Here is a 23,256-nt window from a genome sequence, read left to right as displayed (position 1 = left end):
AAAGGTTTATTAGATAACGTAATTAATAGATGTTCATATAACAAAAAAAGAGCAAATGTAAAGATATCTACATACATATAAGTTCACTGAAGGCGTGACCGAACAAGAGGCCTGGCGGGTTGAGTCTTGTTGTTATCAGCTTGCATTCGGGAGATAGTAGATTCGAACCCCACTGTCGGCAGCCCTGAAATGGTTTCCCTTGATTTTCCATTTCCAAGCAAGGGAAATTACATTAATTAAGGCCACTGTCGCTTCCTCCCCACTCCAAGCCCTTTCCTATCCCATCGCCGCCGTGTGTCGGGGCGATGTAGAGAAAATTCTAAAAAAGTATTATTATTATTATTATGATTATTACTAGTTTTATGGTTAATTGGTTAGCATGCTGGTCTTTGCTGCAATGTGCCACGAGTTCGAATCCCGGCTATGTAGGCGATTTCAAACTTAATTGAGATGGCTTGTTTATAAAATCTAGCATGTCCCAATGCTCTTCCTACCCATCATATTCCTTAAGACTAGTCACGCCTCTCAGCCGCACATTTATATACAGTCCATCAGAATAATTTTCATTGTGTTCTTTTTCATATGCTAAAGTTTGTAGGAAAATAGACCTTACCATACAGTATTGTAGGGGTGTTGTCTGCCTGTCGAATTTACGCACTCCTACAGTATAATGAATTTTAAGGTCCATTTTATTTTAAACACTAGCACAGGAAAACGGACCCGACGAAAATTTTTCTGATAGGATGCATACCCATATGTGGCTAGGTGTGTCCAGTTTTAAGGGAAGTAATGGATACGAAGAGAATTGGGAGGTACGAGGATTAAGAAGTAAGCCATCGATTGGTTAATTCCTCTGGCTCGAAATCTGAAACTCGCTAAACTTTTAGTGATATTTTGGCTCCCTAGTGCTGGATCGGTAGACCTCGTTTGTCTTCGAGATTCGTATTGGCAACCTTTGACACACAAACGAGACATTTGGCGTACACGTACAAGTACTGTTGCTGTTCACACAGCAAAGCCAAAATGTAGAATTCATCCTAGGAACAAAATTCGTATCGGAAGTGTTATATAATGTTGTATAATGTGTATGTAATAGGCCTACAGTTGTTGGCTTAAGATAATAAAGGTTTAGAAAATTTATATCGATCGATCATACTGTCGATTCAGTACCGATTTCATTTCCATTCAGTTAGCAGTATTACCTGAACTAGGGTAGCTCCCTCCTTACTCCTCACCCCGCAAAACCAAGTATCACTAAAAGTTTCGCGAGTCATACTGTAATCAACATTAGGTTTTAGCCCCATCGTCACAGACGAATAAGTGACGCACGGGTGTCAACTCGAAAAATCTTCACCAGGCCTCTCCGGAAACCATGCGCTATTATTATTATTATTATTATTATTATTATTATTATTATTATTATTTCAGTATTGTAGATCCTTTTCGCCGGGCTCGCAAATAACCGATCGTGTCAAATGAGCATCCGAAAGAAATAGAATATACATTAGCAGTGACGAATTGCTCTCTCATTTCATAAAGATCGTTAATTTCTTTAAAAATGAGTTTTAATTAATTGCACAAAGTGTGCGATTTGCAAATACTGTTGCTGTAGGAAAATACATGCCATCATTGGCGTCTACTTCGCATTTTGGTCGTTGAGACGCCTGATTTACCCCATTATAACATACTGTAATTATTAGTTAAGGAAAGAATGATAATAAAAATCAAAAATTACTTTCGGAAAATTCGTCAGTGTAATAATGCACTTGTATTTGCTTCCGTTCAAGTGGATACCATAAATGTTAAAAAGTCAAAGGTTACATTAAGTGGTAAGTAAGACTGCCTAGTATTGTACTGATTTGTGTATTCCTCAGTTCACCAGTAAGTCACCAGGGGGCTACTCCACCACATACTTTATGAACATGCGAAATTCCTCGCACGGGTCCCCTAGTTATTATTATTATTATTATTATTATTATTATTATTATTATTATTATTATTATTATTATTATTATTATTATTATTATTATGATTATGATTATTATTATTAACGGTAACTTAAAAGCATGTGAGTCTGTCGTACACATACGTTAAATATATTATAAATATTACACTGTAACATACCTGTAAATGTAACATATTATTCAACAATTAAACAATAGTGTGTATTTGTATTCCTTGTTCAATAATATTTTTTACAAGCATGTTATAGTGCTAACTTGTGTGTTGGATCGACTAGAAAGCTTTTAAGTTACATTTCACTATGGTGTGGTTCGAATCCACTTGTCTCTCGAATGTAGAGCTTGGATGAATAGCCGTAGCGCGTTAACACAAACGGCCACTGCGTCTCGGTCAGTAATAAGAATGATGATAGCAAAATATCACCTGCTAATGACTCACCGTGTGCGTAGGAGAACGGCAGGAAATTAGTGTTCGGGAAGTGCAGAGTGCAGCTTTCTATTGAATGTAAATTGTAAACTTCACAAAAAGGACGGGATAGATTTTAACCATGTGTTCGAAATAAACCTCAACTTTCCCTATGAAAATCGAATTAAAAAGAATGCGCAACAATTGATCACGAATGTTCAAGCCAAGAACATCAATAAGGTAGGAGGTCCAAATTCCGTCTTCGCCCCTAATTTCGTACCCATAGGGATTTCCAGTTTGCACGGTTGGTAGGATAAATAATGTTCAGCCGCGCCCACACGTGTAGCCTCATCCCGCGTCTTGTTGTGGGAGTTGGTTGAGTGCACCAAGTTCAGTTTCCGTGTACAAGGAGATTCATTTTTCATGCTGAGCTGAATTAGTGCAGCATTCAAATTAAGAGCCTGTTATTCTTAGAGTGGGCACTGGTTTGTGTATGGAAAACTGGATTGGATTTCAGTCGTGTGATGTAGTTCCTGGCGTGTAATCGCTACAATGAGGTGGTTGGCGTTAGTTACTCTAGCGGCTATTATAATAAATCAGGGAACTTTCGTAATTTTATGGCCCTTCATGCTATTTGTTATTTATGAAGTTGGCACACAGGATATCGGTTTTCACGCAGCCTTTCTCCATCTAGCGTGAAAACGCAATTTGCATTTACTAACATACGTATTTCATCTAACGTAGAACATATCCTCGGAGGCACTTTTAACTCAGACAGAGCAATAGAGCCTGATAGTGAAAGTCCATATGAATGCAAATAACTACACCGCAAATAAGCCTGGAAATACTATGATTCAACTATTTGTCATCTTATCGTTGAAAGGGAGCTCACGCAACGAGGTTTGCCCCCTTACTGGACAACCCTTTGCTGAAGCTGCTTGACACACCTGAGTGCATATCGCTTGCTCGCTTTCAAATAAAAATTGGTGTAAAAGACGAAGAAGCCTGTATCAATAGTACACTGAGGTTGAATGAGGACGTATAATAGGGCTACGTAAAGGTGGATTTTCCTTCCGCGCTATTGCACAACGACTTGGTAGGAATGCCTCCACTGTGCATGCGTGCTGGCAACAGTGGTCACGAGAAAGTACGCTTGAAGAAGACCGGGCTCCGGACGTCCCTATGACACCACCGAGATGGAGGATCGCCGTATTCGGCGTATGGCTGTAGTACAGCGAACTGCGTCTGCAGCAATAATTCGCGCGGCAGTTCGCACCACAGTGACGCAACGACCTGCTCGAAATCGATTACTTGAAGCACAGCTCCGAACTAGACGCCCTGCAGCGTGCATTCCACTTATCCCAAACCACCTCTGTCTGCGACTTCAGCTCATTGGAGGATGGATTGGTAGTGCGTTGTGTTTTCCAATGAAAGCCGGTTCTGCCTTGGTGCCAGTGATTGGCGTGTGTAGGTCATAAGGGGACCAGGTGAACACATGCATTCCAGCTGTCTGCTGCGTCGGCTTCGACACACTGGACCTACACCGGGAGTTCTGGTCTGGGGATCAATTTCCTATGGCAGCAGGTTATCCCACGCACCCCGACTGCAGATGTGTACGTCCGTCTGGTGATTCGACCTGTTGTGATGCCATTCATGAGCAACATTCCCGGAGGTGTTTTCCAACAGGATAGTGCACGCTCACATGTCACTGTTGTCACCCACGTCCTCTGCAGAGTGTCTACATGTTGTTTTGGCCTGCTCGATCCCCCGATCTGTCCCCAACCGAGCACGTATGGGACACCATTCGACGACAGTTCCAGCGTCAACCACAACCAGCATTAGCCGTCCCTGTATTGACCGACCAAGTACAACAGGCATGGAAGTACATCCCATAAGCTCACATACGGCACCAGTACGGCATAATGCATGCACCTTTGCATGCCTGCATTCAAGAGTCAGGCGATTACACCTGTTATATTACAGGATCGGCATGGCACATTCGCGACGGCATCTATCGCGGGGATACTAACATGATAGTCGTGTACATTTTATCAATTGAATACTGTATGTTACCTTGAAACATATATATACGAAAATATTCGTATTATACATTCCTTATTTCATGGTGTTTGGATATTTTTCTCCGGCACTAGTTTCTAGTATCAGGCTGTTGTCAAACCGGCCCTTGACTGCTCACCTCAACAGAAAGGCATTTGGGCATCTGCTTATGGATACATTTTACAAAGTCAGGCTCCTACATTAACCTTAGACACACTAACTTCCGTCAATCTAACTTCCATAAAGCAAAAATTCAGATGTCCCCTAGCCATAAGACATATGCACATCAAAAAACACCACTTCTCCTTTTGCTCCCAAGCCAAGGGAATCGGTCATGGCCATCCATCAATGACTGCTAATTTCAGATGTCCATAAGACATAACCTGCTCGGTTGCTGATAAATATTTTCTGGCCATCCATGTATACCTTACATAACAGCCTGCATGGTTGGTAGAGTAACACTTCCATCACGCAAACTTCAGTAACGCAAATTTTCAAATGAAACCCAGCCATATTACATATTTATTTATGTCAATATAAGTCCTAGAAAATGGTGGACTCATAGGCCTCATGTAGTTTAATTAATTTCGTGCGGCTGTCGCTAGCCTGAGCAAGCCTAGTAGGGCAAATATTCCCACGAGGATGGGCAGCGTGTGCCGTGTGTGGAAAACTGGTTGCCATTGAGGAGGAGGGTAATGTTGTTTGTGGTTTAGCAGGAATAGGGATGTTGGGACAGTACAAACACCCAGCCACCAAGCCAAGGGAATATATATATATAAGTTTACTAAAAACTGCTTTCTCCAGTCCGTCTAGCCATTCTATTGGACCGATTTGCTTTCTATTTTTTATTCTCTCTGGAATTATCTGCCGATGAATCACCAGACATTGATAGGTCTATAAGTTCAGTGGGTAATCCTAAAAGCAAATCACCGAATGACCACTCCAATAATTGCAGGCGAAGGCTTAACCTAGCCCGCAATACATTCTGTACTTAGCGGGGTGCTAATCGATTAACACTTTCATTAATATTTTCTGATGTATGTGATTTTCATCCTTAGTAATATCACTGCATACAGCCATGTTTGATTACTTTTCTTTTTTGCTAGGGGCTTTACGTCGCGCCGACACAGATAGGTGTTATGGCGACGATGGGATAGGAAAGGCCTAGGAGTTGGAAGGAAGCGGCCGTGGCCTTAATTAAGGTACAGCCCCAGCATTTGCCTGGTGTGAAAATGGGAAACCACGGCAAACCATTTTCAGGGCTGCCGATAGTGGAATTCGAACCTACTATCTCCCGGATGCAAGCTCACAGCCGCGCGCCTCTACGCGCACGGCCAACTCGCCCGGTGTGTTTGATTACTACCTGTCAAGCCAGAGAGTATACAGTTCCTCTAATCACGGCAGAATACTATTCTCTGCTAGATGCGCTTCGATTCTCTGATCTTCCCCAGCTTCTAAATGCAGTGTACTCAACACATGACAAACGTTCCTAGTAACATACATGCTACTAAGGGAAAACAGTCTACGTACGTACAGGCGGGAAGGTATCACGTCGACTATCCTTCTGTATGACCATTAATAATGTGCAGGGATAAACTCTTGAAAAATAGGGTATCTACTTACGCGAACCAATATTCAGTCACGGCAAAATATATGTTCCACTACTCGGGCCAAGGTCGTTTCAAAATGTTAACGTCCAGATACGCCCGAATGGCCGAAACACACTGAATAGTATATGGGAAGAATTATTATAACGATGGCTTTCTTTTAAAACCTCGTAAGTCCTAACGTTCTTCCTATCAATTAAATATGATGGTAGGCTATTCTGTACAGAGTATTAAATAAGTTACAAGATTGTGAGGAACTTCAACATGACCTCGATAATGTTGTGAAATGGACAGCAGGAAATGATATGATGATAAACTGGGATGAAAGTCAGGTTGTGAGTTTCACAAATAGGAAATGTCCTCTCAGTTTTAAATACTGCGTTGATGGGGTAAAAGTTCTTTTGGTGGATCATCGTAAGTATCTAGGTGTTAATATAAGGACATATCTTCATTGCGTTAATCACATAAATGGGATTGTAAATAAGGGATAAAGAACTCTGCACATGGTTATGAGGGTGTTTAGTGGTTCTAGTAGGGATGTAAAGGAGAGGGCATATAAATCTCTGGTATCACCCCAAGTAGAGTATAGTTCCAGTGTATGGGACCCTCACCAGGATAACTTGATTCAAGAACTGGAAAAAATCCAAAGAAAAGCAGCTCGATTTGTTCTGGGTGATTTCCGATAAAAAAAAAGTAGCGTTAAAAATTATTGCAATGTCTAGGCTGAGAAGGTGGGAGAAAGAAGATGATCTGCTCGACTAAGTGGTATGCTCCGCGCTGTCAGCGGAGAGATGGCGTGGAATGACATTAGTAGACGAATAAGTTTGAGTGGCGTCTTTAAAAGTAGGAAAGATCACAATATGAAGATAAAGTTGGAATTCAAGAGGACAAACTGGGGCAACTATTCATTTATAGGGAGGGGAGTTAGGGATTGGAATAACTTACCAAGGGAGATGTTCAATAAATTTTCAATTTCTTTGAAATTATTTAAGAAAAGGCTAAGAAAACAACAGATAGGGAATCTGTCACCTGGGCGACTGCCCTAAATGCAGATCAGTAGTGCCTGAAAGTGGGAATTTTTTAAAACTGGTCACGCCTCCCAGCGACACATTTATATGCAGTCCATCAGAACAATTTTCGTTGTGTTCATTTTCCTACGTTGGTGTGTAAAGGAAAATGAACCCTAAGTACATTATACTGTAGAAGAGCGTAAATTCGCCATTAAAACAACATCCCTACACTACGGTATTGTAAGGTTCATTTCACTGTACACATTAGCACAGGAAAACGAACACAAGGAAAATTATTCTGATGGACTGCATATAAATATGTGGCTGTGAGACGTGACCAGTCTTGAAATGGGTAGGAAGATCATTGGGACATACGAGGTTTTTTAAGAAAGCCAACAATAAACTACTGTACAATACGAATGAATCAATTATTATGTACCGGCATTAAATGTTCATAAAGCTATTGAAAAGTGCAGACAACGAATGCTGCGGAGCAGCTCGAGTTCACTAGTTTATTATTTAAGATTGAAATCCCCAACCAAGCCAGGAATCGAACTCAGCACCCTTTGAACCAAATGCCACTATGTTGACCATTGAGGAGAAGAACCGCACACATCATTTAGTGACAGACAAATGATTTCTCGTGTTCCATTACTAAAATTAAGGGTTGATTTCTTCCTTCAGAGTATATTTCTCAGTCATAAATGGCACTGAGATCTCAGTGTTGGGAGTGTTGGAGGGGCGGGAGCCTAGTAAAGTAAATAAAGACGTGGTAGGTTAGCCCGTGCTTGTGACATGTAATATGCATAGCGGCATGACGCGGACCACTGCACATTCCGCATAGCAACGAACTTGTTGCTGGCGCGGACCCGCACTCTTTCGGGAAATTACCGGCCTCCATAGGGAATACAGGCAGTGACTGTTAGGTTTTATGGCGTGCCCCTACACATTTCGTTTATTCATAGTGAATCGCCATACCACGAACAGGGTAGCCCATTGTAGTAAGCAGGATTTGAATGCAATATACGAATTTTTTTAAATTTAAGGTTTCGATCCCAGAAACGTATGATTAAATTGATGTATAATTTACTACCTGAAATGCCTTGCTGAATGGATCAGACTATAGAACGTTGGCTGTCCTATTCTAAGATAGCGGGTTCTTTCCCAGCTGAGTCCCATGGTATTTGAAAGTGCTTTAAAACACTAGCCTCGTGTACTTACTGGCACCTAAAAGAACTCATGCGAGACGAAATTTCGGCACCTAAGCATCTTCATAAACAGTAAATTATTATTATTATTATTTCCGGCACCACGGCTAAATGGTTAGTGTGCTTGTCTTCGGTCCAGGGGTCTCGGGTTCGACTCCCGGTTGGGTCGGAGTTTTAACCTCCATTGGTTAATTCCAGTGGCTCGAGGGCTGGGTGTTGTATGCCGTCTTAAGCATTAGATTTCGTCATAGACAGGGTCCCATCCTCACAGCCGCGCACGTTCCATTTACTGTGTCAACTCGAAAGACGTGCACCAGACCGTTCTCGGTGGCAACACGCTATTATTATTATTAATATTATTATGATTATTATTATTATTATGATTATTATGATTATTATTATTATTATTATTATTATTATTATTATTATTATTATTATTATTATTATTATTATTATTATTATTATTATTATTATTATTATACACGAAGCTTTATTTATGATTTCGTTTGCGGAGGATCCAGGATGCTTTCATCTGTTCACTAAAGATCCTCTTCCTTTCTTCCGTCTACTTGGTACCTGCTCTTTTTGATACTTCATTCTCTGAAGTAACTTTTCACTTGTCAATTTTCTTTCTATATATATTTCGATTCAAAATTTCTTCAGGTTGAATTCGTGCGTTCTTCATGTCCGCTTTTGTTTGTTGTATCCAAGGAAAATTCTTCAGTTTATCAACTCTTTCAAGAACTTGGTGGGTTAGTCTGGTTTATGGAAGCCTCTTAACATGTCCATAAATTTTTTTTTGCCTTCTCTTCCTGAGGTCTACAGCAATATTAGATAATTTTTATGTGGATTTCCGGCTATGGAGGCGGTACCCTTCTTCCGTGTGTTTTAGTCCTAAACTCTTCCTCATGATTTTTCGCTCTTCTTTTAGGATATTTTCCAGCTCGCCCTTTCTGTGAAGCGTTAGAGTTTCCCCTGCATCTAAAGCCTCGGGTTTGATTGCAGTATTGTAATGTTTAATCTTAACGTGGAGAGACGTACATTTTTTGTTGTAGATTTCTCTTGTTCTCCCATGTTCTCTTCTGAGTTTTTGGACAGGGTTGTCTTGGGCTACTGTATTTTCTCTTGTCCGGTTGGTTCGAGGATTTTGCCCAGGTTTTTGACGTGAGAGACTCTGTTGATTTGTCCGTATTTTGCATTGAGACAATGGATGTCTAGTTTTGAACAGTAAAATTCAGTTTTCTGGAAGGAGATATGAAGTCCCACCTTTCTGGCACATTCATGAAGAATTTCCACTTGCATTATTGCTGTGACTTCATCTCTGGACAAAAAGGCAAGGTCATCCGCGAAGGCTAAGCATGGAAATTCAAGCTTGTTCTTTTGTGTCCCAATGTTTACTGGGTTCCAGCTATTTTGTGCTTTCAGTTCTTTTTCCCATTCCCACATCACCTTATCTAGGACAAGGTTGAAGAGGAGCGGTGACAGTCCATCTCCTTGCCGGACATCAGTTTTTATCAGGATTTCGTCTGAGATTTCTCCCATGAATTTCACTCTTGACTTCACGTCAGTGAGAGTCTGTTTGGTCAAGTTTAGCGTTTTGGAGTCTATTCCTGTTCTTTCAGGATGCTCGATAATAATAATAATAATAATAATAATAATAATAATAATAATAAATAACCGTACTACATCAACTCTGCTGTGCAGACAATTCATTTGGACGCCAATTAGGTTGCATGAGTATCCATTTCGATGTCCTATTTTACTCTACCAGACTGCTGAGTAAGCCGGATTTCTGTAGGGTGATTTAAGCAAAAACACATAATAAATTGATCAATCAATGAGCTGCATTTAGGGCTGTCGTCCAGGTGGCAGATTCCCTATCACTTGTTTACCTAGCCTGTTATTGAACGTTTTCAAAGATCTTGGAAATTTATCTAACATTTCTCTTGATAATTCATTTCAATCCCTTACTCCTCGCCTTAAAAATGATTATTTGCCCAAATTTGTACCTTGAATTTCAAATTTATCTTTATATTATGATCTTTCCTACTTTTTTTAAGAGTACCCATCGTTTACTAATGTCATTCTACGCCATCTATCTACTGACAGCTCGAAACATACCACCCAATCGAGCATCTCGACTCCTTACTCTCAAGTCTTCCCACCCCAAAGTATGCAACTTTTTTGTAACGCTACTCTTTTGTCGGAGATAACCCAGAGCAAATCGAGCTACTTTCCTTTTGATAATTTCCAGTTCTCGTATCGAGTAATCCTGGTGTTGGTTCCATACGCTGGAACCATACTCTAACTGCGGTCTTACCAGAGACTTATATTCCCTCTCCTTGACATACTTACTACAACTCCTGAATACCCTAATAACCAAGTGAAAAGGACTGCAACTTTTTTCCAATCTCGTTAATGTGAGTACCCCAGTGATGTTCATTCCTTGTATTAAGTTACAGTGTTCTCCATGAGGTACTGCCAACCCACGAACACAGTAATTAAAACTTAGAGGCCTATTTCTGTTGATAAAACTTACAACCTGACTTTTCATCCCAGTTACCATCATACCATTGTCTGCTGCCCATCTCATGACATTTTCTAGGTCCCCCCGCAGTCGCTCAAAATCCCGCAATTCATTAACTACCCTATGTAGTATAACATAATCCTGAAATATGTGCCAGCAGAAAACTTTTGCAGGGCAACATGGATGTCGAATAGACATGTCCCCGCCTTTCGAAAATCTGATAACCTCTGCTGGATTTGAACCCGCGATCCTGGAATCGAGAGGCCAACAATCTACTACGCTGACAGGAAGGTATGCGGATAAAATGACAAACAAGCTCAGGAAATTTCTTCAAGCACCTTTATTCAAACTAGTAAACAGAAATTACACCAAAGTCTGCTTTAAAATATTTCCCTGTCTGTGTTTTACGTACTAGACGAAGAAATAAAGAGCACTATCTAAAATAATGCCACTCACTGGGAATTAAAGTTCGTCACAGTTCATGTCACCGAGACCAAAGGTATGATTTGTACTGGGCTATAAATCCCTGTATAAAAAAAGTTACATCGGCGAACGTTGATGGATATCCATAACGAATCCTAATGAATTTAGCACTGTGATGTGGAGATAGTACACGGTCACATGTCAGTGTGAACCTCGTCACATTTTATCGCGCGAACCACTCGGGAGATGGTCCCCACTGGATGGAGTCCGCTGTGCGGCTCTACAAATTGTATGAAGGTACAATATTTCAACGTGCCGGCCTACTTTTAACACCTGCTACTTCATGTATCTAAGTGATCCGAGGCTTAAAAGTTAATCACTGTGTAAACCTATGCCTATTTGCCTTTATTATTTGCGAATAAGCCAGCTTAGGACTACACAAAATACGTAGAGGCTTATTTTGTGCTTCTGTGGGCTTCTTTTAAAACTTTGTTTCAAATTGTTCCATTTGTTTCCTTCGGTTTGTTGTTCAGGTCAATTTACCATCAGTTAATATTTAATCCAAATATTTCCCTGTTTTTGATGCATTGTTATGTGATTACAGTCAATTTAAGGTCGTTTCTGATTTCACCTACACGTTTCATAGAGTATATTTTTGCTTTATTCCTGTTTTCATAGAATTTTACTATTTATCTTATGAGTCTAACAGATTTCATTATTTGGTGTGTCTATAAGAATTTAATCTTGATTTCTAATGTGAAATTGTTTGTTTTTCCGTTTGTTTCTGAATCTATATTTTCCACCTAAAAATGTTTGGCTTAGAGTTTCCCTTATTATTTCCTGCTCTTTTTTCTCAGTGCTTTCGTTGATTACTTCGCCGTTGACAATTAGTTTTTTTTCGATTCATAGATATATTCTGGTTTAATGACTGTATTGTGATGTCCAAGTTTTGTGTGTGTGGAGAGTACTATTTTGTTGCAGATATTTCCGGAGGGTCGATATGCTGTTTCCATTTGTTGGGGCTTCTAATTTCATTGTCTTCTATCCGAATCAGTTTACCTGAATTCTTTCCCCGAGGTATTTAAATAGTGGGATTCATCCGTTTGATTTTCCGTATTTTGTTTCCATGTATTTTCGTGCTTACCTGTTTTCATGTAATGTATTCTATTTTCCAGAGTGCTAACTCAAGACCGATTTTCTCTTTATTATTATTATTACTAATTAATACATCATAATTAATAATAATAATAATAAAAATCCGCAAATATGTGTCAGCACAAAACGTTTGCACGCCAACATCGGATATGGAGATATCGAATAGACATTTCTCCGCCTTGCGAAATCCTACAACCTTTGAAGGATTTTAACTCGAACATAATAATAATAATAATAATAATAATAATAATAATAATAATAATAATAATAATAATAATAATAATAATTCGTAATACCTAAGTGAAGAGCGCGTTTGAACATATTTAGTACAAGTTTCCTAATTTCTTCCCAATATATATCTTCGTTGTTTCGTTCGTTCACTGACTTCCTTCCAGCCTTCCCATGTCCATCTTGTATATTTTCTTTTAGGTTCCTCTGTAAATTTATCCTTGCTTACTAAGTTTGTAAATTTTGTTTTATCGCGATCGTTTATTTCCACTAACCATTTGTTGCGGTTTTTCAGGGATAGTTCTAGGTTTAGAAGTTTCTTAATCAGCCTGCTTTAATAATTCATCTATGTTATAGAATTTCAACCGACGTTTTCTGATTGTAGAATATATGTGATTTGATAAATTTTCTGTGGTTTCTCTTTCATCCAAATTCGTTTTTTTTTTTGGTCCCAGGATTTTTTGAAAATCTTCGCTGCCGGGACAAAACCTCCTATGAGAAATATTTAAGCTTAGAACTTTGGTACCGGGCGAGTTGGCCGTGCGCGTAGAGGCGCGCGGCTGTGAGCTTGCATCCGGGAGATAGTAGGTTCGAATCCCACTATCGGCAGCCCTGAAGATGGTTTTCGGTGGTTTCCCATTTTCACACCAGGCAAATGCTGGGGCTGTACCTTAATTCAGGCCACGGCCGCTTCCTTCCAACTCCTAGGCCTTTCCTATCCCATCGTCGCCATAAGACCTATCTGTGTCGGTGCGACGTAAAGCCCCTAGCAAAAAAAGAAAGAACTTTGGTAGGTAATGTTCTGTCATCTAAGGTGCAATAATGTGTGAAAATTGTCAAGGCATTCTCCCTCTTCATAATGTATGTGCTGCGGGTCAGTATATCTCCAAAAATATTATCACATAGGAGGTTTTGTCCCGACAACGATGATATGTTCCTCTCTTGTTTTTCGATTTTTTTTAAAGTTGTAAACTGACGCCAGTTGTCATGGTTTCGGATGTATGAAGTGTCTCTGTTTTGATGAGTGTGTTTTAGTGTCATTATTTTACATTGTTTAATATAGATTTCTTATTGTATCTGTTCCAGATTATTTTGTGCCATTTGAATTATTTTTCCGACTTTGGCGATGAATGTTTGTCGAATTTTGATTTGGTTACTTCCAGGTATGAATACTGTGTCTTTTCAATTGAATATAGATTAGATCTGCTTGAAATACTACAACAATAAAGAACATGCGTAGTCTAATTTGTACAGAGTGCAGCGTGGTGAAGAAAATCTGGTTAATTGCGACTCTTTCCACTGAAACAATGGCAAAACAAACTGACCTGATCTTCCCCTGGATATACCCCTATGTCTCTATAGATATTGATCCCTTCCACCGTTTATCATGTTTATATCGCTAAACGCAGGGAGGAGGAGTTCCCATTTTCGCGCCTTTCGTCCGTACCTCTGCCTTCCAATAGGACTTCTATTGGCGCTCTCCAAAGTTTTGAAACTGACTCTTAGGGGATGTCAAGAACTTGTCTCTTGCAAAATTTCAGTTGCACATAAAGAAAAATGTCATTTAGAGGAAGTGATGCATGCATTTGTGGAATGAATAAATGGCAGACTGGTAGAGTGAAGCTCACGAATAAGCGAATTAACTGGTGATTAGCTAGCTGTCGTCTAAGGGAATTGAATGATCGCTGAGAAATTATATGTACACAATCCCTAAATTTATTGTACGGCTATGGGATTCTCTCGGTCTCAGCCGGACACGACTTCACGACATCGCTATCGCCGCAATACGAGGTTCACTGACCATACTCCGTAATCATCTGAAGAAATGTATTGCAAATGTATTCCTGAGCCTTGTGGTGATTTTTCTACCTGGGCCACTAGCAAAGTGAACAGTAACTTAGAAGACAAAATACTGTGTAGTCGACATACATTGTCCTTGTGGCAGCCTCCGCATGGGGGAAGTTGTAATAATAATAATAATAATAATAATAATAATAATAATAATAATAATAATAATAATAATAATAATAATAATAATAATAATAATAATAATAATAATAATAATAATAGTAAAATGATCACTTCCGTCTGGATGGAGAACAATTACTCCAATTGTTGAGTTCTTAGTATTACTTATATATTTTGCAAAGCATATAAATGTCGTAAATAATATCTAATATCAAGCGCACTTTTATGAAACACTTTGTACGTTCATGGGCCTCACCATTTTTCACTAGAACTTCCACATTTTTGTCGTGGTAAATAAATAATAGATCGACTCTTTCGTTCAGTGACATGGCAGCCATGTTGTAACAGCCCATGCGCTGGTATTCTATTATTAGTACTATGGTGTACGGTGTCCTCGATTCAGTATGAGTTGAACACTGCTCCTTATCGCAGCAAAAGTCTCCAAGCTCACAGAGTGGTGTGATGAGATTTTTGACGGCATAACGTGTGTAACAACACGAGGTGTATAATCACTTGTTTACAATTTATGGTGGTTATTCAACTTCACAGATCGTTGTGAAGCGATGATGCGAACGTTTGTCTGAAGGATGTGTACACTCCAGATATAACTTAAGACCAGGACAAAGCATAGAGTGATGGAGTGTTCCAATTAGATCATGAATGTACTTAGGTAGTAATGATGATGTCTCAAAATTGATGTATGGTCACGATATGACACACGATATTTGCGAGCACACAACCCGTCGCTTTGTCCGTGAATATGGATTTGCAGGGTTTTGATTGTGTAAATTCAGCATCTGAGAGTAGACACACTGCATTCCTAAACCACACTGTTTTCACTGATAAAGCCTGACGCCTTCACTTCGAATGGATGACACGATATCACAGTCTATAGGAGAATTATCAGCTGTCGTCAACCCCAAGGAGGGCCAAGACCGTCTTATTGAAAACAAATGTATGAACATCGTGCGATTTGGACGAGGAGGGACCTTTGCTCATTTAATTCGCTAAAAGTAGTCTGGTTTAAGCATCGTTTCAGCGCTTCTACTGAGCAATCAAGAACAAGCCGCGTGGTTCATCGTCTCACCCAGTAATCCTCTACAGGTCGATATTCGGTCCAACGCGGAGACACTAAATTAGTTCAAGTGGGAAACAGAATGAACAGGGATCCTGATATACTTTCCTATTCCTGCAGTATTATCCTGTATTACAATATTATATTTCAAATCTTTTAAACAAGATATTTTTAAATGTATTCCGATATGGAAAATGGGCACTTTATAAAGTAATTTCTCTTACTGTGTTACCCGGTTGATTACGCAGAGTATTTTTGATTTGTGATGAAATTGACATCAAAACCAGTATCATTTTAAAATACGATACCTCCACGAATTAAGAAATAAAATTCGATCGCATTAACGTACTGTATACTGTTTACAAGTATTTTAATTTCTAAGGCTGAGGTTCTTAAACTTTGAAACATACCATTTTGAAAATCAGGTGAAACTTGTGGGCATCCTCGCCATTAAAGGAAACATAAGCATATAAACACATCTTTGCAAGCAATGAATATACTGCATGTTATTAAAAACCAATTTTCTTAGACATATGCACAAAACATGAATACATCAAATAAATAATCTTATCGAAAAAACATTTCAGGTATTTTAAAGGTGATTCAAAGTAAAACATCCTTGTTGTATGGCGTGAAAAAGTTGGTGAAACTGCGGTAAGGTCTTTCACAAAAACAAAACGCTTGTCAGCTTTGATATATAATCCATTTCGAATTGTTGTTATTTATATTTTACAGTCTAATTGTTATGATTTGCAATTATTTCTGTGCATTGCAGACAAAATAAAATGTCTCATATACATTTCTGCCATTCACGTTAAAAATAGAGTGAATATAAATCATCATTGCACCTTGGAACACCGAAAATGTTGAAGGGAGAAGTACTGACTCGCAGCACATGTATCAGTTGGGACGAAAATTCATTGACATTTACGTAATATAAAAGCCAACGGCCGTAGCCGTGTTGAAACACCGGATCCCGTGAGATCTCCGAAGTTAAGCAACATTGGGCGTGGTTGAGAAGTGGATGGGTTGCCACGCACTGTTGGTGGGGGGTAAGGGAATGAAGAAGCGGAAAGGAACTGGCCACCCTACCGTACGTAAACTCCGGCTCAGGTACACCTCTGCGGAGGTTCGGACCTGCCTTCCGGCAGAACACACCCTTACCTTACGTAATATTGAGCCTTAGATAACAGAACCTTTCTGGTCAGAGTTCTAAGATGAAATATTATCACATAGCGGTTTTTCTAGGTGCAACGGCGAAATATTCAATTTTTACTTTAATGTCTTCACGGACCCACTGAAGCTCATTCACGGATCCGCATGAGGTCCATAGATCCCAAGTTAAGAATCCCTCCTCTAGAGGAAAATATTGATTTTGTAAGACAAAACTCAGTCGTACTATATGAAAACACATGGGAAACAATATTTATCTCCGTCGTATGTGATGTTGGGTCATGACGGTAGATGAAATTCTCTTTTGCAGATGAACGTCCCTATCTTTCCACTTGTAATATAAAAAACTTGTTAATCGACTAGATTCTTACTTCATATTCTCGTATTAATAAATTTGTCTCTAAGACATCGAATCTACTTGAAGAAACCCATGCTTAGGAATCGGAAATGTGAGCCCATAAACGTGTTGCTGAAGGTCGTAGGAAGCTCAATGACAACTCACGTTCATAAGACTTTCATGAAGATTTTGTGAGTCATAAAGGCAGTGTTGCTTAGGTCCTACGTCCGACGTTGTTCCTGAAATCCTGTAGATATAACATCAAACAGTACATATTACAACTCAACAAAAGGATGAGAGATGTTACAGTACCTGGACCCTGGACTCTGTGAGACCAATGCGCATGGCGATCTCTTCCCTCATAAAGATGTCGGGGTAGTGAGTCTTGGAGAAACAGCGCTCCAGCTCGTTCAGCTGCGCAGGTGTGAAGCGGGTACGATGCCGCTTCTGCTTGACGGGTTTGTCGCTGTCCGAGCCACTCGGCGCTGAAGAGGGTAGTCCTCCTCCGTGGCCCGGTGGCGGCTGCGACTGCAGATTCGGGGGTGGCTCACAGTGTCCTCCAACTCCGAGGCGTCCCGCCCCTGGATGATGATCGTTATTGCCCCCATGGTCGAGGGAGGTTGCCTTCAGGTCCGTGTGGTGCCTCTTGAGGTCATCGCACACGTCTTTCGGTCCTGCGACACACAACAAAAATCCATCTTCAAGAGTGACCTGTGCATATCTGTGATATAAGAAACATTTTTAAGATCCCATACATTTCAGCGTCGCTTACTCAGAGTTACAAACACAACTTCTTCTTTTCACTAGGTCAACAATTGAAAAAAATGGACATGCGTTCAAATTATAACGAATGAAAGTATCACATTTTAAACTGTAATAATAAATAAATAAATAAATAAATAAATAAATAAATAAATAAATAAATAAATAAATAAATAAATAAATAAATAAATAAATAAATAATCTTCTTCCTTTATGCCTCTTTCTGATTTGAATGGGGTCAAGAAATGACAAGGATTTTAACCAGTTTTCTCGCCGAATGTCCTTCCTGACGCTGATCTGTGATATATTCACAATTGCGCGTGTCTGTGATGGTTCATTATGTGGTGAGTTGTGTGTAAATAAATATAAGTGTCTTAAGACGAACACGAATAGAGAGTCTAATCATACACAGTTAAAATCAACAATTCGGCCGAGAATCGAATCCAGGTCACACAGAACCAATGAGCAGTATGCTTACCATTCAGCCAGAAGCTGCACAAAAGCTTAAATAAATAAATAAATAAATAAATAAATAAATAAATAAATAAATAAATAAATAATAAACAAATAAATAAATAAGATATTTCTGAACTGCTTTCCTCATAACCCGGTAGGGTCACATGTGCCATATTTGCCGTAGATACGGACATCTCTCAGTTTAACGGCCGTTTGCCATTTATGACGTCAATCCCATCGGGAGGAAAATTTATGTTGTGGTTAACGGTGTAAATATAATAATAATAATAATAATAATAATAATAATAATAAGGTTTTACGTCTAACTACACTTTGACAGATTTTGGAGACACACTTTTATTGAACTAATTTTTCTTAAGTTACTAGTTCTTTTAACGTAATCCCACCAATCTCTATCATAAATTCATTAACAATCATTAAACTGTGATCAGTATGGTAGATATTTTAAATTAACATCGCATTCTTACACATTGATGACAGATACTACATCGCAGCTTCTGAAAACTAATGAAAATTGTATTCGTTATCGTTATTAAGAATGCTTCGACAGTCATCGTGGATACAAAATATTTTACTGAAGTAAAATATAGAAGAAATAATTGCATGCCCCATATTCCGCATTTATCGTAGCATTCTTGTGTCGAAAAGTGCCGCTATGCAGAACATTAAAACGCTTCACAGCACATCTTTCAACTTCGCACGCTTTGTAGAAGAGGATTTTTCCGTAGATAGAGAATTATTCTTTGCTGAAATCTTTACGCGTAATTTCTTAGTTTAACATTTTCACTACACTTTATTTAGATAATCTTGTGACAGATCTGTTACGTTCAATGTAACTATGAAGCCTTAATTCTGTTTTAAGATTTAAGGAATGTGAAGTGAGAACGGTAATTTATGAGCTGCCTGAAGTAGTCACAAGCCCAAAGTACTAAAACAGATATTTCCTTTTCTTAACAGGGGTCTCATTTCAGTGGGCGTAAATATCCGCACTGCAAGCCTAACTCTAAAGGAATTTATTCTGAAACTGGTGATGTAATCTCAAGCGACATACAGTACAATAAGCGTCAACTATTCAGCTATGATGCCCGTGCTTCAGACTTGGCCACAAGCACATTTACTCAAGCAATATCGGATATCAGTCCGCCTCTGTGGTGTAATGGTTAGTGTGATTAGCTGCCACCCTCGGAGGCCCGGATTCGATTCCAGGCTCTGCCACGAAATTTGAAATGTGATACGAGGGCTGGAACGGGGTCCACTCTTCCTCGGGAGGTCAACTGAGTAGAGGTGGGTTCGATTCCCACCTCAGCCATCCTGGAAGTGGTTTTCCGTGGTTTCCCACTTCTCCTCCAGGCAAATGCCGGGATGGTACCTAACTTAACGCCACGGCCGCTTCCTTCCCTCTTCCTTGTCTATCCCTTCAAATCTTCCCATCCCCCCGCAAGGCCCCTATTCAGCATAGTAGGTGAGGCCGCCTGGGCGAGGTACTGGTCATCCTCCCCAGTTGTATCCCCCGACCCAGAGTCTAAAGCTCCAGGACACTGCCCTTGAGGTGGTAGATGTGGGATCTCTCGCTGAGTCCGCGGGATAAACCAACCCTGGAGGGTAAGCAGATTAAGAATAGCAGAAGCAGAAGAATACCGGATATAACATTCAAAGTGCAGTATAACTTATTTTGCCGTGGAAAATAGGACATTAAACAACTACAATGACATAAATACTCCCAAAACAGTAAAAAGTGGTAAAATATGCAGTTTTATGTCCAATAAAATATGGCTAAATGTTCAGAAACGTCCAATTAGTGCTTAATTCCAACAAATAGCCAAACCGTAGGACGAGAGAAACATCCAATAACAATAATAATCATAATAATAATAATAAAGATAATTCTTGTCCCAGCATAACGGTTTTCGAAGAAGCAGAGGTACTGTTGGTGATCTGGCGTATTTTAGAACCTTCAAAAACCACTGGAGTGAGCTGGGATCGAACCAGCCAACTTGCCTCAACTTGTCTCAGAAAGAGAGCGTGTTTACGATTTAGCCACTGGGCTTGAAGGTGTTCACATACGTCAGCCTCGTGTCAGTAGATTTACTGGCACGTAAAAATACTTCTACGGAACTAACTTGAATTTCGGCACTTTGAAGTCTCCGAAAACCTAAAAGTAGTTAGTGGGACGTAAACCGAATAACATTATTATTATTATTATTATTATTATTATTATTATTATTATTATTATTATTATTATTATTATTATTATTATTATTATTATTATTATGCAGGCTGCCTGTGCATCAATTTGGATGTTCTGGTTCACTCTACCAGATGGCAGGCTAAATGGGATCTTCCTTGCGTGATCTATGGTTGAGTTTGTTTACTTAATTTTAACCAGATATGGAATGAACATTTTTCCGTCCCTCAATAAACTGACTACCCCAAATTAGAACTGAACCTGTGATCTTGGGATGCGGAGGCTGACAACCTACCACTGGTCCACAGAGGCTCGTGGAGGAGTGAGATGTGGAGGCTTCCTCTATTCGTAACGTCCGCAGTATGTGGGATAGGAAGGTTAGCTCTTAGCCCGGCCGCCTTTGCTCTCAGGTGTTAATCTGGTATTCATGTTTGGTATAGGCTGAGATAACTTAAGGACCACGTGGCTCTCCAGAAATGGAAACGACTTTTTAAAATTTTAGGTCTTCCTGACGGAGAATCGAATATACGTCCTTCCGATTGAAACGAGCACGCCTTTACCACCTCGGTTAGGCAGCCACTGGTTTTATTAAAATAGAACCGTACTTGAATAATTGTTCCTGCCATGTCATTTCGCGTAGCCTTGACCACGAAACTACTTACTCCCCAGTTGTATGCGTTCAGTATCATTTTCCTTCAGTTTCTACCAGTAAATGTACTGTGGGTGGAGACAGTAAAATAACACTCAAGGTATCCCCTACCTGTCGTAAGAGGCAACTACTGTACAAAGAACCCCAAGTTCTCCTAACTTGGGAGCGTCGGTTGGCGACAACGAGGTCCTAAGATGAGCCCTGGCATTGCTTCCACTTTCTTGTACCAGGCTCCTCACTTTCATCAATCCTATCCGCTCAACCCTTGTTATTTTCCGACCCCGACGTATTAGAGCATTCGAGGCCTAGGGAGACATATTTTCCAGCCTTTCATCGCCCTTGTCGTCTTTTGGCCGATGCCTTCATTTTTCGAAGTAATAATAATGGCGACTGGCCTCCAGCGAGGCCTGGTGTAGGTCTTTTGAGTTGACGCCGTATGGGCGACCTGCCCATCTGTGAGGATGAGGCTCTACTTTTGATGGATTCTAATACTGAAGGCGACACACACACACACACACACACACACACACACACACACACACACACACACACACACTCAGCCGCAGAGCCGACTAGACTGGGAATTAAACGCGGGACCCTCTAAACCAAAGGCCAGCACGCTAGCAATTTAGCCGGACATTTTTTGAAATGTCGGATCTCTTCTATTTGTTCCCTCTGATTAGTGTTATATAGAGGATGGTTGCCCAGTTGTACTTCCTCCTAAAACAATAATCACCACCCCTCTCCCTCTTATATCTGGGGTCGCTGGAGCCACCCAGTCTATTTTTGGTTTTGTCCATGGTTTTAAGACCGGATGCCCCTCCTGACACCACGTGATTCATGAGATGCCCCAGGATCGACCGGTTTTCGAGCCACAGCCTTCCGAGGAGGAAGCCACTGAGCTAATCTCTCCTCCCCCTCCCCCCACTCCCCACTTTTACGCGTATATTAGGTTAAAAACTACTATCTTTGAAAAGTTTTTACTAAAATCTCTCCTTCCTTAAAAATAAAATTCTATTCGCCGCTGCAACAAGTTACTGAATTCTAGTTCAGTAATGTAGTTTTAGCGTAGTAGTGGTTGTACGGCACATGTGACACAGAACGTGTGTGTTGTGTTAGCGGCTTTCAGGCGCGTTACTCTCCCATTAGCGGACGCGGAGCATTGCTAATTGGTTAATCATGCTCCTCACACAGCAGCGTGAAGCGAATTTTCTACAAACACGGACTGCTCCGGTAGCTTGTGAGGAGATGTCTGATAGCCATCTAGTGACGTTGCCAACACAGGGGTAAAAGACTGCCCTCTGCATAATGCCCCATAATTACCGTGACTCGCGGTTGAACCCCTTCATTTGCCTTCCTGGTATTCCGATCAATGTACGCAGGTGGTAAACATATTTTGCATATCAATTTTTACAATTTTAGTGCTTTAATTTTTTGAACTATTGAAGCCCGCCGCCTGGTGTACATGATAGTTAAGGCGTCAAGTATATGTGGTCTGACACCGTGGGTCGAGTTCCAATAATCAAAAAAATTTCACCCTCAGAATGCTGGCCGGCAGGGTAGGAGAAGTGGTGGTATACAATCTCTAATCACTAAACTGCGTGACAAAAGCACGGATTAAATTCCAAACCTCTCTGTAGTGCTCATATGGAGTAAAAATAATAGCGTATGGCTTTTAGTGCCGGGAGACTCCAGGACGGGTTCGGCTCGCGGGTGCTGGTCCTTTGATTTGACTCCCGAAGGCGACCTGCGCGTCGTGATAAGGATTAAGTGATGATGAAGACAACATATACACCTAGCTCCCGTGCTACCAATGAAGGTTAACATTCCCGACCAAACCGGGAATCGAACCCGGGACCCCTGTGACTAAAGGCCAGCACCCTAACCATTTAGCTATTGAGCCGTCCGCTCATATGGAGTGAGGGAATATGACGCTGTTGATGGTGATTCGTCCGTTGGATGGATACGTTAAGCTATGATCAGACCCTTGGTGCTATTCGATAAGAGTAGGCTTCCGGCTCCGGGTTTCACCCTCTCCCTTCTTTCT

The 23,256-nt window shown here is 40.3% G+C and overlaps 1 protein-coding gene across 2 annotated transcripts in view; it reads right to left on the bottom strand.

The window, feature by feature from the left end:
* The window catches only part of LOC136872747 (homeobox protein orthopedia), a 402,761-nt gene that overhangs the window by 263,895 nt on the left and 115,610 nt on the right, over window positions 1–23,256 (bottom strand). For both annotated transcript variants that reach the window (XM_068227519.1, XM_067146576.2), the window contains one exon: window positions 17,449–17,810. In XM_068227519.1, the coding sequence (XP_068083620.1) occupies window positions 17,449–17,810 (362 nt within the window). The remainder of the gene's footprint in view (window positions 1–17,448; window positions 17,811–23,256) is intronic.

The sequence above is a fragment of the Anabrus simplex genome, chromosome 4 (genome assembly GCF_040414725.1).
Source record: "Anabrus simplex isolate iqAnaSimp1 chromosome 4, ASM4041472v1, whole genome shotgun sequence".
Lineage (NCBI taxonomy): Eukaryota > Metazoa > Arthropoda > Insecta > Orthoptera > Tettigoniidae > Anabrus > Anabrus simplex.
The sequence above is the reverse complement of the archived record's forward strand: the minus strand, read 5'-3'. Positions and strand labels throughout refer to the sequence as shown.